Source organism: Balaenoptera borealis (assembly GCF_965194805.1).
Source record: "Balaenoptera borealis genome assembly, chromosome: 1".
Lineage (NCBI taxonomy): Eukaryota > Metazoa > Chordata > Mammalia > Artiodactyla > Balaenopteridae > Balaenoptera > Balaenoptera borealis.
Genome location: NC_138860.1, coordinates 177,844,572 through 177,856,632, shown reverse-complemented (window position 1 = coordinate 177,856,632; position 12,061 = coordinate 177,844,572). Strand labels below are relative to the sequence as shown.

The 12,061-nt window shown below is 51.6% G+C and overlaps 1 protein-coding gene across 2 annotated transcripts in view; it reads right to left on the bottom strand.

Moving 5' to 3' along the window:
* ECE1 (endothelin converting enzyme 1) overlaps positions 1–12,061 on the bottom strand; it is a 119,728-nt gene that overhangs the window by 6,819 nt on the left and 100,848 nt on the right. For both annotated transcript variants that reach the window (XM_082372731.1, XM_082372730.1), the window contains exons 10-15: positions 11,744–11,858; positions 7,306–7,416; positions 5,642–5,740; positions 5,098–5,175; positions 3,473–3,576; positions 396–506 (exon numbers count right to left, since the gene is read on the bottom strand). In XM_082372731.1, the coding sequence (XP_082228857.1) occupies positions 396–506; positions 3,473–3,576; positions 5,098–5,175; positions 5,642–5,740; positions 7,306–7,416; positions 11,744–11,858 (618 nt within the window). The remainder of the gene's footprint in view (positions 1–395; positions 507–3,472; positions 3,577–5,097; positions 5,176–5,641; positions 5,741–7,305; positions 7,417–11,743; positions 11,859–12,061) is intronic.

Here is a 12,061-nt window from a genome sequence, read left to right as displayed (position 1 = left end):
TTTGCCCAAGGGCCACACAGTCAGCAGAGAACAGGCCTGGGATTCGGACCCAGGCCTGTATGGATTTCATTTCCGAGACAGTGTCCTCACTCTTCCCAACTTCCCAGCTGAGACTGTTCTAGAACACTGTTAGAGGGGAATTTCCCTATATGTGGCTCCTACCCCCAAGTTCCCACCGTACAGGGGCTTCCCGGTCCCGGAGACCCCAGAGGGAAGCACAGGGAGTAAGGCTGTTGTTTCCATGGCAACATCTCCTGGCTGGTGGGACAAGCAGCTCTCAGTGAGATGGGTTTGCACGTGGGGTCAGCTGTGGGCCACAGGGCCGGGCTGGGCTGGGGGATCCACTGAGGGGTGGGGGGGGAGGAGATGGGGCGGGAGCAACAGGAGCAGCCTACTTGGGTGAAGAGCGGGTGTAGAACGGTGCCTGCAGGATTCCAGCCGGAAACACGATCTCATTCTTGGTGGGCGAGTAGTAAGCGTTCACCATGGGTGGGGTCATGCTCCACCTGCAAGCAAGACACACGGGAAAGCTCAGAGCCTGCTGGGGGAGCGCAGGTGGGGACGGCCCATCTGGAGGGTGTCAAGAGCCCTAAAAGTGTGGATTCCCCTTGACCCCAGGCCCCAGGCCACACAAGCACACAACAGTCCCTGAAACTATTAACTTTAGCCATGTGAGCAAGTGTACAGTGCAATCTTATTTTACGTTTAATTTCATTTCACTGACTATTAAAAATGTTGAGCATCTCAGGACTTCCCTGGTGGTCCAGTGGTTAAGACTCTGCGCTCCCACCACAGGGGGCACGGGTTCGATCCCTGGTTGGGGAACTAAGATCCCCCATGCCATGCTGCGTGGTCAAAAAAAAAAAATTTAAAAAATGTTGAACATCTCAGAAAAAAAAAAGAGGACAAAATGGACCATTACATACTAAAAAGTCATTACAATCTAGGCTCAAAATGTATTTGTCAGCAGTTTTCAAAGTGTGCTCTGTGGATACCTGGCGGGATGGGAATCCCTCAATTCCCTTTCAGGGGTTCTGTGAGGTCAAACTATTTTCATAATAATGTTAAGATGTTATTTGCCTTTCCCATCGTGTTGACATTACACTGATGGTGTAAAAGCAACGCTGGGTAAAACTGCTGGAGTCCTAGCTGAGTCAGGCTGGTGGCACCAGCTGTTCAATTGGTCACCATGTTCTTCACCCCAAAAAAAAAAGTCATTTTCACTTAAGAACATCCTTGATGACGCAGCATAACTATTAACTTCATTAAATCTAGACCCTTGAGTACAAGTCTCTAAATATTATGTGTGACCAGATGGGAACCACTCATAAGCATTTCTGTTTTTTTCATGGAACACCATTTGTACTTGAGAGGATGACTGGTGTTTGACAGGCATATCCTTGAAAATGAGTAGAGTGAGCTCATCACCTCAAGGAAAACGACAGACACCATTTGTTGCCAATGATAAAAATTCAAGGTTTCCAAAAACCTGAAGTTTCAAGCAAAAATTTGAAAAACTGGTATCGGCCACCACAAATTTGACAGCTGCGCAATACTTAAAGACTTCTCTCTGGAGGTCAGCAGTGATATTACCAAATGTGGATTTTTTTTGATATTCTAAAATGAAGAAGTTACTGTTTGGAAGATAAGTGAAATTCAGTGAAGCACTGTTTTCCAAATGACCAATGCATGGTGTTACAAAATCATACAGGGGTAAAAGATCCATTCAAAGTGCAAGACAGACGGATGGATTTTAGTGTAACAGAGTATGAAAAGTTTATGAATATGGTTTTGGACTCGGCGGTGCAATTAACCTTTAAGAAAGTTACACCTGTCGCGTTTTGGTATAGTATCAATGAAGGATGTGCACATGTATCAAAAAGCCTGTTAAAAGGTCCCTCCCTTTTCTAACTACATGTCTGTGTGAGGCTAGAATTTCTTTATTCCTATCTTTTCCTTTTTTTTTTGGCCACACCACATGTGGAACTTCCCCAACCAGGAATTGAACCTGTGTCCCCTGTACTGGAAGTGTGGAGTCTTAACCACTGGACCACTGGGGAAGTCCTAGAATTTCTTTATATATTTCAAAACAATATATTGTAACAGACTGAAGGCAGAAGCAGATGTGAGAATCTGGCTGTCTTCTATTAAGCCAAACATTAAAGAAATTTGCAAAAAGTAAAACAATACCTCTCTTCTCAATAAATTTTTTTAAAAATTGTTCTTTTTCATAAAATTTTCAGAAAAATCAGTATAACTCCCATAGGGTTTCCCTGGTGGTGCAGTGGTTAAGAATCTGTCTGCCAATGAAGGGGACACAGGTTCGAGCCCTGGTCCAGGAAGATCCCACATGCCACGGAGCAACTAAGCTTGTGCACCACAACTACTGAGCCTGCGCTCTAGAGCCCGCAAGCCATAACTACTGAGCCCATGTGCCACAACAACTGAAGCCCGTGTGCCTAGAGCCCGTGCTCAGCAACAAGAGAAGCCACTGCAATGAGAAGCCTGCACACTGCAATGAAGAGTAGCCCCTGTTTACCACAACTAGAGAAAGCCCGCATGCAGCAACGAAGATCCAATGCAGCCAAAAATAAATAAATAAAATAAATTTATTTAAAAAAAAAATATATAACTCCCATAAACAAAAAAGCTTTTGGGGGTTCAATGATTTTTTTAAGAGTGTAGAAGGGGCCCTGATGGTAGATAGTAATGAAACACTTGGCTTCCAAATGATTTTTCTGGTGGGAAGGGCCAGTGGGGAGTGGAGTGAGACAGAAAGGATATTTTCTCCAAGAGCCTAGACCATCACTATGTCTCCTCCAGTAAGTCCCACAGAGATGTATTTAGGGGTGGGTATATTAATGAGTGGGAGACTAACTTTAGATGGAAAATTTTAAGCTAAATTAAAAGACTTCAAATAAATTCACAACACTGGGGCAGTGCCTGTGCCTTATTCAGGAGATCAAAGACCGCCTTCTTGTACGTTTAGGGGGAGCCCTGGTTGAAGACAATTCAAACCCTTGTTGTCCACAAGAGGGAGCCAGAGGCAAAGAAGTTGCTTTCCCTTTTCTCTAAGATTTACCCTGCAAAATGTTTTAGGCATGGAGGGAGTTTAGTCTGAGAACTAGTACTAGGCTGATTACATCTGAGTTTTCTAGGAGGCTATTAAGCTCCTCGCATCCTATCTACAGATAATGAAGCAAAGGCTCCGAACGCTGAAGAGCTGGGCGGTGATGCCAGGTCCGCTCAACTCCGGGGAACAAGCTCCCTCTGGCAACAGGCTGGGCGCTAAGGGCACACAGACTCGGGCTGATCTCAGCTCCCGGCTTCTGAGCGGGGTAACAGCCACCCCCGCTCCTCACAGGGCCCTCACGACAGTCACATCCCGTACCCGGCTCGTGCTGAAGGAGAGCTGGGCCCCCATACCCGCCTGCAGGAGCCAGTGCCCTCCCAGCGAGGCCCGGGGACTCACTGATCTCTGTTGGGCGCTTTCCGGAGCTGGTCGGCAGTGACCCTCCACGAGAAGTTGAAAAACCGCATGGCGTTCTCGAAGTAGAGGTCTGGAACCGAGGTGTACTGGACGGGAGGGAGCAAGCCACAGGGTCAGAGCCCACTCAGGTCCCTGAACGCAAACCGTGTCTTCTAAAACCGAGGAAACTGAGACCCCACGCAGTCAGGGGACTGGTCCGCAGGGCAGAGACTAGAACGGAGGGCTCGGAGCTGCAGGCTTGGGCTCTTCCCTTGGCCCTCACCCTGCTGGGGCCTGGCCCCCTCCCCCCTCCAAGGACACACCAAGAGCTTCACCCAGGGCCGCCCAGCACCCAGCAGTGTCTCAAGGCAGCAGGAAGCCCCTGCAGCCGTGCCAGGGCCTTAGGCAGGAAATATGTCCAGTGGGGTCCAGAACTTTCTGCGATGATTGACATGTTCTATGCCTATGTTGTCAGATACGGTCGACATCAGCCACATGTGGCTTCTGAGCATTTCAAATGTGGCTAGTGCAACCTTTTAACTTAATTATTTAATTTTAATTAATTTTGATTTTAATTAATTAGCCATCTGTGGCTAGTAGCTACCATGCTGGCCAGCACAGACCTCATAAATCCAGCTGGGATCTGTGAAACATCACGGGACAGGCATTACTGCACACCTTCCTCACCACTCAGCCCGGCCTTTCAGTTCTTGCCAGGTGCAAGGTTCTCCCTTAGATCTGCTCTAGAACTTTTTGGCTTTACATCAGGGCTCTGGTAAAATGCTAGGCCCTTGGCGTCATGACTCCAATCCTGTGGGGTCTGCCTGGGCTGTCTCCAGGAGCCCCTTGTCTTATATCATGATACCCTGGAGCATATAAAATTACTCTCAAGGAAAAAGGCTGCAGAATGAGTCCCATATTCTCAGAAGTAGTTTTAATATTCTTTGGTTTTAAATATAACCATGATGAGCGGTTATTACAATTTCAAAAATGCCTGAATTCACAAATTTCAATTATAAGGTATAAAACTTTATCTTTCGGGGCAGAAGCACAATCCATTTAAAGGAGTGATTTGCCCAAAGCTCTAACCATCAGGGATGTATCAACTACGCTTGTTGCCTAAATTAAGCTTAAACGTGCATTTGGGATTTATGCTTCCTCTTTCCCATTAGCATTTCAAAGTCCGAATGAGAGGTCCAGGTTTCTCTGGGGAGGTTGGGGAGAAGCCTGGGGATAGGAGGCAACTCGGGGGGCTGGGAAGTGTATGAGGGGTTCCACTCTGTACTCCACCCCCTGATGCTGTAGGGACACCGATTCTCCCTACACCTTCTAGGATCTGTTTTCCCCCGTTATTTCCCACTCATTCAGTAGAGCTGACTGTGCTGTGCCGGTCATTGACTGCTGGCGGCTCTGGGGAGGTGGGGGTCACTGGCTGGCCCAGGAGAGGAAGGAGCAGATAACGGCTCCTTAGTTCGCGGTCCATGCCCAAACCCCACACCACATCATCTCCAGATGTCTTGACAGTCATGGTGCCTCCAGCGGCCCACCCAGACCCAGCCTCTGCCCTTTCCCAAGTGGGGCCCCACAGGCATTCAGGAATGCAAGGGGGCAGGGTGGGAGCCACTCACATCACTGAACACTTTGTCCAGCTCCTTGGGGTCCATGATAAAGTTGGGGTAGCCTATCATGTTGTAGATCGCATCCGCCTGGGCAGGAGAGACACAGAGGACAGTGAGCGCCCAGCAGTGCTCTGCGGGTGCCGGGCTCAGGGTCTGGGCCAAGGGGAAACGGCCCAGCTCCTCCCACCTCAGAGCTTTCACGTCCCTTTCTCCTGTCTAACTTCCACTTATCCTTGGGGTCTCTGCCTAAATGTCATGTCCCAAGGGAAGCCTTCCCTGGTCACCCCCCCCCCCCCCCGCCGCTGGGCCGCGTCTCATCCATGGTCACACCTCCCTTGCACACTTAGCACAGCTTGTTTTCCTATAGTCGTTAATCCGATCATGTGTTCAAGGCTGTCCCTCCATCGGGCTGGACTTTCCACCGCCTGAAGGCAGGACAGCAACTGTGCTGCGCTCACTGGATAAAACTAGTCCCTCCTTCGTCCACCCTCATCCCTCTGCGGCTGCTGCCCTCTGTATGGGACCCCCCCCCCCAGCACCCATCCAGCCTCACCTTTTCCTTGGCTGATTTCCGAGTGTCTTCATCCATCCACTTCAGGGTGCTCAGGCTCTCTTCAAACGCCTTCTTGATCTCCAGGATGATCTCGCTGGCCTGAGGAGACAGCAGCTGAACCAGTCAGGTTTGGGCACTGGACTTGCCTAAAGGCAGCGGGCATCCCAGGGAGAAGGATGACGCCGGGCCAGAGACTAAACTCAGATCCTGGCTCGAGGCCTAGTGCTCCAAGGTGCTGGGCTAAGGAGGGGGGCCACAGCCATGTTCCCCCAAACTCGCTCCTCTGAACACTAACATCCTGTGAGATGAGACTGGACTTCTGTAAACAGGGCTCCCTGGTCAAATACACTCAGGGCAAGCTTTGGGAACGCTGGAAAAGTCTCTTTGCTGCGGGACTTTTCAGAGCCTTTACTGGGTACCAGGCACTGCAACTCTTTTCAGAGATGCCAGAATATGTAGCTGTTCTCAGATGTACTGGACCACAGAATTCCTTTCTGATGGACCGGGCTTTAAAATCTAGAGAGGTCGGGGCTTCCCTGGTGGCGCAGTGGTTGAGAATCTGCCTGCCAATGCAGGGGACACGGGTTCGAGCCCTGGTCTGGGAAGATCCCACATGCTGCGGAGCAACTGGGCCCGTGAGCCACAACTACTGAGCCTGTGCGTCTGGAGCCTGTGCTCCACAACAAGAGAGGCCGCGATAGTGAGAGGCCCGCACACCGCGATGAAGAGTGGCCCCCACTTGCCACAACTAGAGAAAGCCCTCGCACAGAAACGAGGACCCAACACAGCCAAAAATATAAAAATAAATAAATAAATAAAGGAGTTCCTTTAAAAAAAAAAAAAAATCTAGAGAGGTCGAGTTCTGAGGAGCGGTTTCAGAAATGCTCTGCTTGGGCTGGAGATGAATGGCTGCTTTTGAGGGTCATAATGTCGAGAGCAGACCCGGAGACTGAAGACTCTAGGGCAGGAGAAGGTGGAGTCCGGGCAGCAGAAAGAGCAGAGGGACTGATGGCATCAGCCACTAACAGGCAGGTTATGGTCGGTCACGCAATAGATTTGAGTCTCAGTTTGCTAACCTCTGACTGCAAATAATATCTATGCAGTTAAAGTTAGAAATAAAAGTGGTACCAACGACGTAACAGCTACCATTTATTGAGCCCTTATTCTGTGCCAGGTGCCCTCTTGCGTGCACTATGTCATTTAGTCTCCACTGGCAGGATGGACACTCCCACTTCCACGTTCACGGAGTGAGACTATTATCCCAAGTCACCCAGCCAGGAAGAGGTAAAGCCAGGATCTGAGCTGGGGCCTGGCTGTCTCCTGGTGCTCAGCCATGAGGTTCCTCGAGGTCAGGGTGCTCTGTCAACGTTACCTCTCTGGGTCCTGCCTGCCCCTTGGAGGTGGAGATGGCTGGAATAACCTGGCCGGGCTGCGGTGAGGGTTACATGAGCCACTACAGATAAAGCGCCTGGTACCCGATCATAGTAGCTATTGCGCGTAACTCAGATTGTTCAAGGCTTTAGAAAACAGGACCTTGGAGTTAAAGCTGGAGCCCTGGCCTCGGGTAGGGAAGTTCCAGAGCAGACCAGAGCGTGGGCTGTCAGGCTCGTGAGGGGACATCGCAGGAGTGATGTCACAGCCTGTGTGCACAGGGAGACACTTACTATGTTCTTGCTGTCCTCGGCGAAGGTCGCTTTGACGAACATGGGGCCCAGGGCGAAGCCCAAGGTGTTCTCTGTGTCACTCACGCAAAACTTCCAGCGAGGAAGACAGGTCTGGAAAACATAAGTCAGAGGGGTTACTTGGCCCCCATCCTTCTTCCCAACCCCTGTCTGTCTGGGAGGTAGCACCAGCTAGGCCTGTGCTTCCGTCCAGAACTTGAGGGAGACCTTTTCTGACCCAGTGGAAGTTATTTTAGGCACTGGACCAAGAGGCCACGGGATAGCCCTAATAACCGGCATCTACTACTTCCTGCAGAGCACTTCACAGATGCTGAGGGTATCCTCCGGAGCCATCAAAATGAACCTGGGAGCCTGATGAGGAAACAGATACTGAGCAAGGGGAAGCCGCTGGTCCAGAGTACCCCAACCACCGGAACTCTCACGTGCCTGATTCCACACCCCACGCCCCTCCTGCCCTCCTGGAAGAGGATGAGGATCCTGGTGGCAGAGAGCCTCGGGCAGTTAACTTTCCACCCCCCGGTGAGGCGCTAGGTTCAGCCCCACTTGCTCCCCTGCCCTGGCAGCCTTTGTGGACAGTCCGTATGACCACAAGTGGTGGCCCTGCTCACATAAACCCCTGTGCTGCAGAGGAAGCCGAGTCTTCTTAACCCTGAAGAGCAGGTGGTGGAAACCACCCAGGCTCAGGGTAGCCTGCTTCATAATAGCCATCAACTGAAAACAACCCAAATGCCCATCGACAGGCAGATGGATAAACAAAATGTGGTATTTTTATACAACAGCACACGACTTGGAAACAAAAGGGAGGGAACAACTGAGGTACACAACATGGATGAATTTCACAGCCGTTTTGCCGAGCAAAAGAAGCCCGCACAGTGTGTGGTCCCATCTACGCCCACCTCTGGGGATGCAGGGTCGGGGGGACTGATGGGAATGGGGGGCAAGGGACCCTCCTGTGCAGAGCACGCTGGACAAACGGCTGATGGAAATGTTCTCTGTCTTGATTGGGTTGGTGGTTACAGGAGTGATTTCATTTGTCAAAACTCACTAAACTGTATACTTAATGTATACATTTTATTGTGTGTAAATTACAGCTTTTTAAAAATTTTCTTAAAGGCAAGAAGAAAGAAAGGAAGGAAGAAAAAGGCACTCCAGCCTTCTCTAAGTTCTTTTAAACTCTCCCAGCCATGTGTCCACTTGGCCGCCCCTCTCCTCCCCCCAACCCCACCCACTGCTCTTCCTCAGCTTCAAAGCCTACAGCTGGACACGGGTTGTACCTGGATCTGGCGGAGCCTGACCACACAGGAGGTCAGGACCCGGGGGATTCTATCTCCTGGGCTCTGTGGAGGCTCCAGGCTGGGACGGCTGAATCATGGACTGATTCTTATTGTCTTCTCAGGGGATTCTTCGCATAAACCCATTCATTCACGCATGCGTTCATTAATTCACACAGCCAGTGTTCTCTGAGCAGTTCTGCTGTGCCCTGACTGTGCTAGGTCTTGCCCTCAAAGGGCTCAGTTGAAATGCCCAGAACATTCAGGGGGAGAGAGACAGATGCATAAAAAGCATAACAGCATCAGCAATAGTAGTGAATGTTTATTAAGTGTTTACTGGGTGCGGGGCCCTACCCTGTAGAATCCTCGTTATTAACCCTACGAGGCAGGTACTCTCTGTGCTCCTTTCTGCAGATGAAGAACACGGTTTGGAGTATGGTAGCCTTTACAGCAGACTTTGTAGGGATTCCCTCATGTAATCCCAGACAACCCTCTGGTAAACAGGGCAGTGATTAGTTACCCCTTTTTACAGATGGGAAGACTGAGCTCCCTGATCCAATGAAGTGATTTGCCCAAGGCTGTATGGTTAGAGGAAGCATTGCAAACTCAGAGCTTCTGACCCAAAGCTCTGTGCTATTACCTCCCTACAAGGATGGACACCTGGATGCTCTATAAGGCTTTACAAATTAAAAGTGTTTTCCCAAATGGAGGCCATTCCCAAGGGTCCTGTGAGATGAGGTCAGGGATGATCCCAAACAACAGATGAGAAAACTGAGGCTCAGAGAGCCACAAGGACTACCCAAGGTCACACAGCGGGGCTGTGCTTTGAGTTGTGCAGGACGCAAGCTGGACGGACCTGGCCTGGACCCAGAAGCAGCCATGGTGGGGAGTGGGGAGGGCCAGAGAATGAGAAACAGATGGGCAGTGTCTTCCCCCCTCAGCCCCTGGGCATCTAGTGAGCCCCAGCTCAGAGCCTCCCAGGTCCAGGGTCTCCCAGATGCCCTTGCTTCTGCCAAGGCCTTCCTGTATCCCACCAGCTCTCATCTTGCAAATCTGAAACTCTCCGCCCATTCAACAACTCCCCACTCTCCTCTCCCCACCTGCTGCCCCTGGCAACCACCAGGGAAGCTCAATTTTAACTTTTGGTTCCTGCAGAGCAGAGGCTGAGGGGTGCAGAGCTCAGGGGTACGGGCTGTGGAATCAGATGTCCTGGTTTGAGAGCCACTCCACTTACAAGCTGCATGACTGAACAAGTGCCTTCCCCTCACTGAGCCTCAGTTGCCTCATCTGTCAAATGAGATGATGACAACAGTTTCCAACACACAGAACTGTCGTAGGAGCTTGGTGAGATAATGCCTATAAAAAGTAAACATCCAATAATGATATAGTTTATTTATTATCACTAATAGTGAGTAGCCAAAAGTGCCAAAAGTTGTAGTCATCCAGACCTGGGTTTGAATTTGAGCTTGGCTGCTTCCTTGCTGGGTGACTAGGGAAACCCCTTACCTCGCTGAGCCTCAGTCTCCGCATCTGTAACCCGGGGTGGGGGTAAAGTGATGATGGAGGCGTGTGCCCCCCCACACAGAGCCGTCTCTGTAACTACCATCCCGGGTCCTGGTCAGGCCCCTCCTGTATAAAGTCTCCTGGGAGACCACGTGTTCAGGGGACAGAGTCCCTGCCTTGTCGCGTCTGTGACCCAGGCGCTCACCCAGGGCTGGTCCAAGATAGGAGCAGGTGGGGCAGGAAGGAGGGCAGGGCAGCCAGCTCTTCCCCTGGCCCTTCCCTGCAGGCCCAGCGTGGCCTTCGTGGCTGAGCAAGCCCCTCTTGCCAGGAGCAGGCATTGTTCCCAGCCTCCCTCTCCCTCAGTCCCCTTCCTGCCAGAGGCGGGTGTACAAGGGGAGGGAGAGACAGAACCTTCCCCAGGACCAACTCCGGGGCCCACATGCTGCCATTCTCCGCCAGCCCTCACCTGGCTCTGCCCACTCCCCTGGACTCTGGGAGGGGCTGCAGGAGCAGAGCCCACCTGGCGCCAGCTCTGCTCGCCTTCTGGGGTCTTGCTAGCTGCGGTGCTGGGCGTGGGCAGGGTGTGCCGGGGTAGGGGGGCTTGGCACTCCAGCCTCCACTGCTCTGTGGCTGGGGCACCTCCTAGCTGCCTGCAAGGGTCCCGGCTTGGTGTATCCCCTCAGCACGTGAGGACTGATCGGTTTCTCACAGCCCCCTCAGCAGACGTGGGGGCCTGGGGCACAGACCCCATCTCAGTGTCTCCATACTGGGCTCAGAGTCTGGCACATGGTGGCAGGGCGTCAGTGAACACGCACTAGCTGGCCGTGTGAAGGACACAATGACCTCCACTTCCTTGGGGAGGTGGAAGTAGCTAGAGGGCAGGGGTCACAGTGGGGCATTTAAAGCTGGTGAAGGGACTTCCCTGGTGGTCCAGTGGTTAAGACTCCGGGCTCCAAGTGCAGGGGGCCCGGGTTTGATCCCTGGTCGGGGAACTAGATCCCACATGCGTGCCGCAACCAAGAAGCCCACATGCCACAACTAAAAAAAAGATCCCGCATGCCTCAACGAAGATCCCGTGTGCCTCAACTAAGACCCGGCGCAGCCAAATAAAGATAAATAAATAAATAAACACTAAAAGATAAAATAAAATAAAATAAAGCTGGTGGAGACCACCTGGTCTGGGGCTTGGGAGGATAATAATATCAGTGGACACTCGTGTCATACTTACCATGAGTCAGGGGCTGCTCCAAGGGTTTTACATTTATGGTGAAGAAGTAGTATTATTGGGGGGGTCCCTGTGTGAGAGGGGGCTGATGATCATACCCACCTTGCAGGGATGTGACAGTCACATGAGTTATACAAGGAAAGCCTTATCACCATCACCATCACCATCGAGAAGGAGTCGAAGGGAAAGACCAGAGGCTGCCTTTTGCTGTAAGTTAGCTAAATCACTGAAAGTCCTCTTTACACTTGAAGATGGTGTAATCACCTCTTCCTGGAAACTTCTGCCCACCCCTGGCTGGCCTGGATCCCCTCCTGTGCGTCCAGGGACACCTTGGTGGGTCCCTTCAGTGGCCCTCTTCATCCTCTGCCTGTCATCTACCTCCCTCGCGAGTTCTAGGGCCTGGCGCACAGCAGGTGCTCACCTTCTTGGTCCCGTACATGACTTCCATGAACTTCTCGTCGGCGTCCTGAAAGCGCTGATCGAGGAAGGAGCTTGTCTTCCGCACCAGGTTCCAGATCATGTAGTTGTTCAGCAGGCTGGGGCAAGAGGATGACAGACAGGCTCAGAAGTGCCCCAGGCTGGATGCACAGGAGCATTCCCCCCACTGGCCTCTAGGGGGCGATCATGGAGATGCACCCTGGATGCTGTGTGGTACTGGGCTGAAGAAGGGAAGGAGTGGCCATTTCCAATGCTTGGGGAAGACCCAGCCAGAAGGCCAAAGATGGGAAAGGGGGCCTAA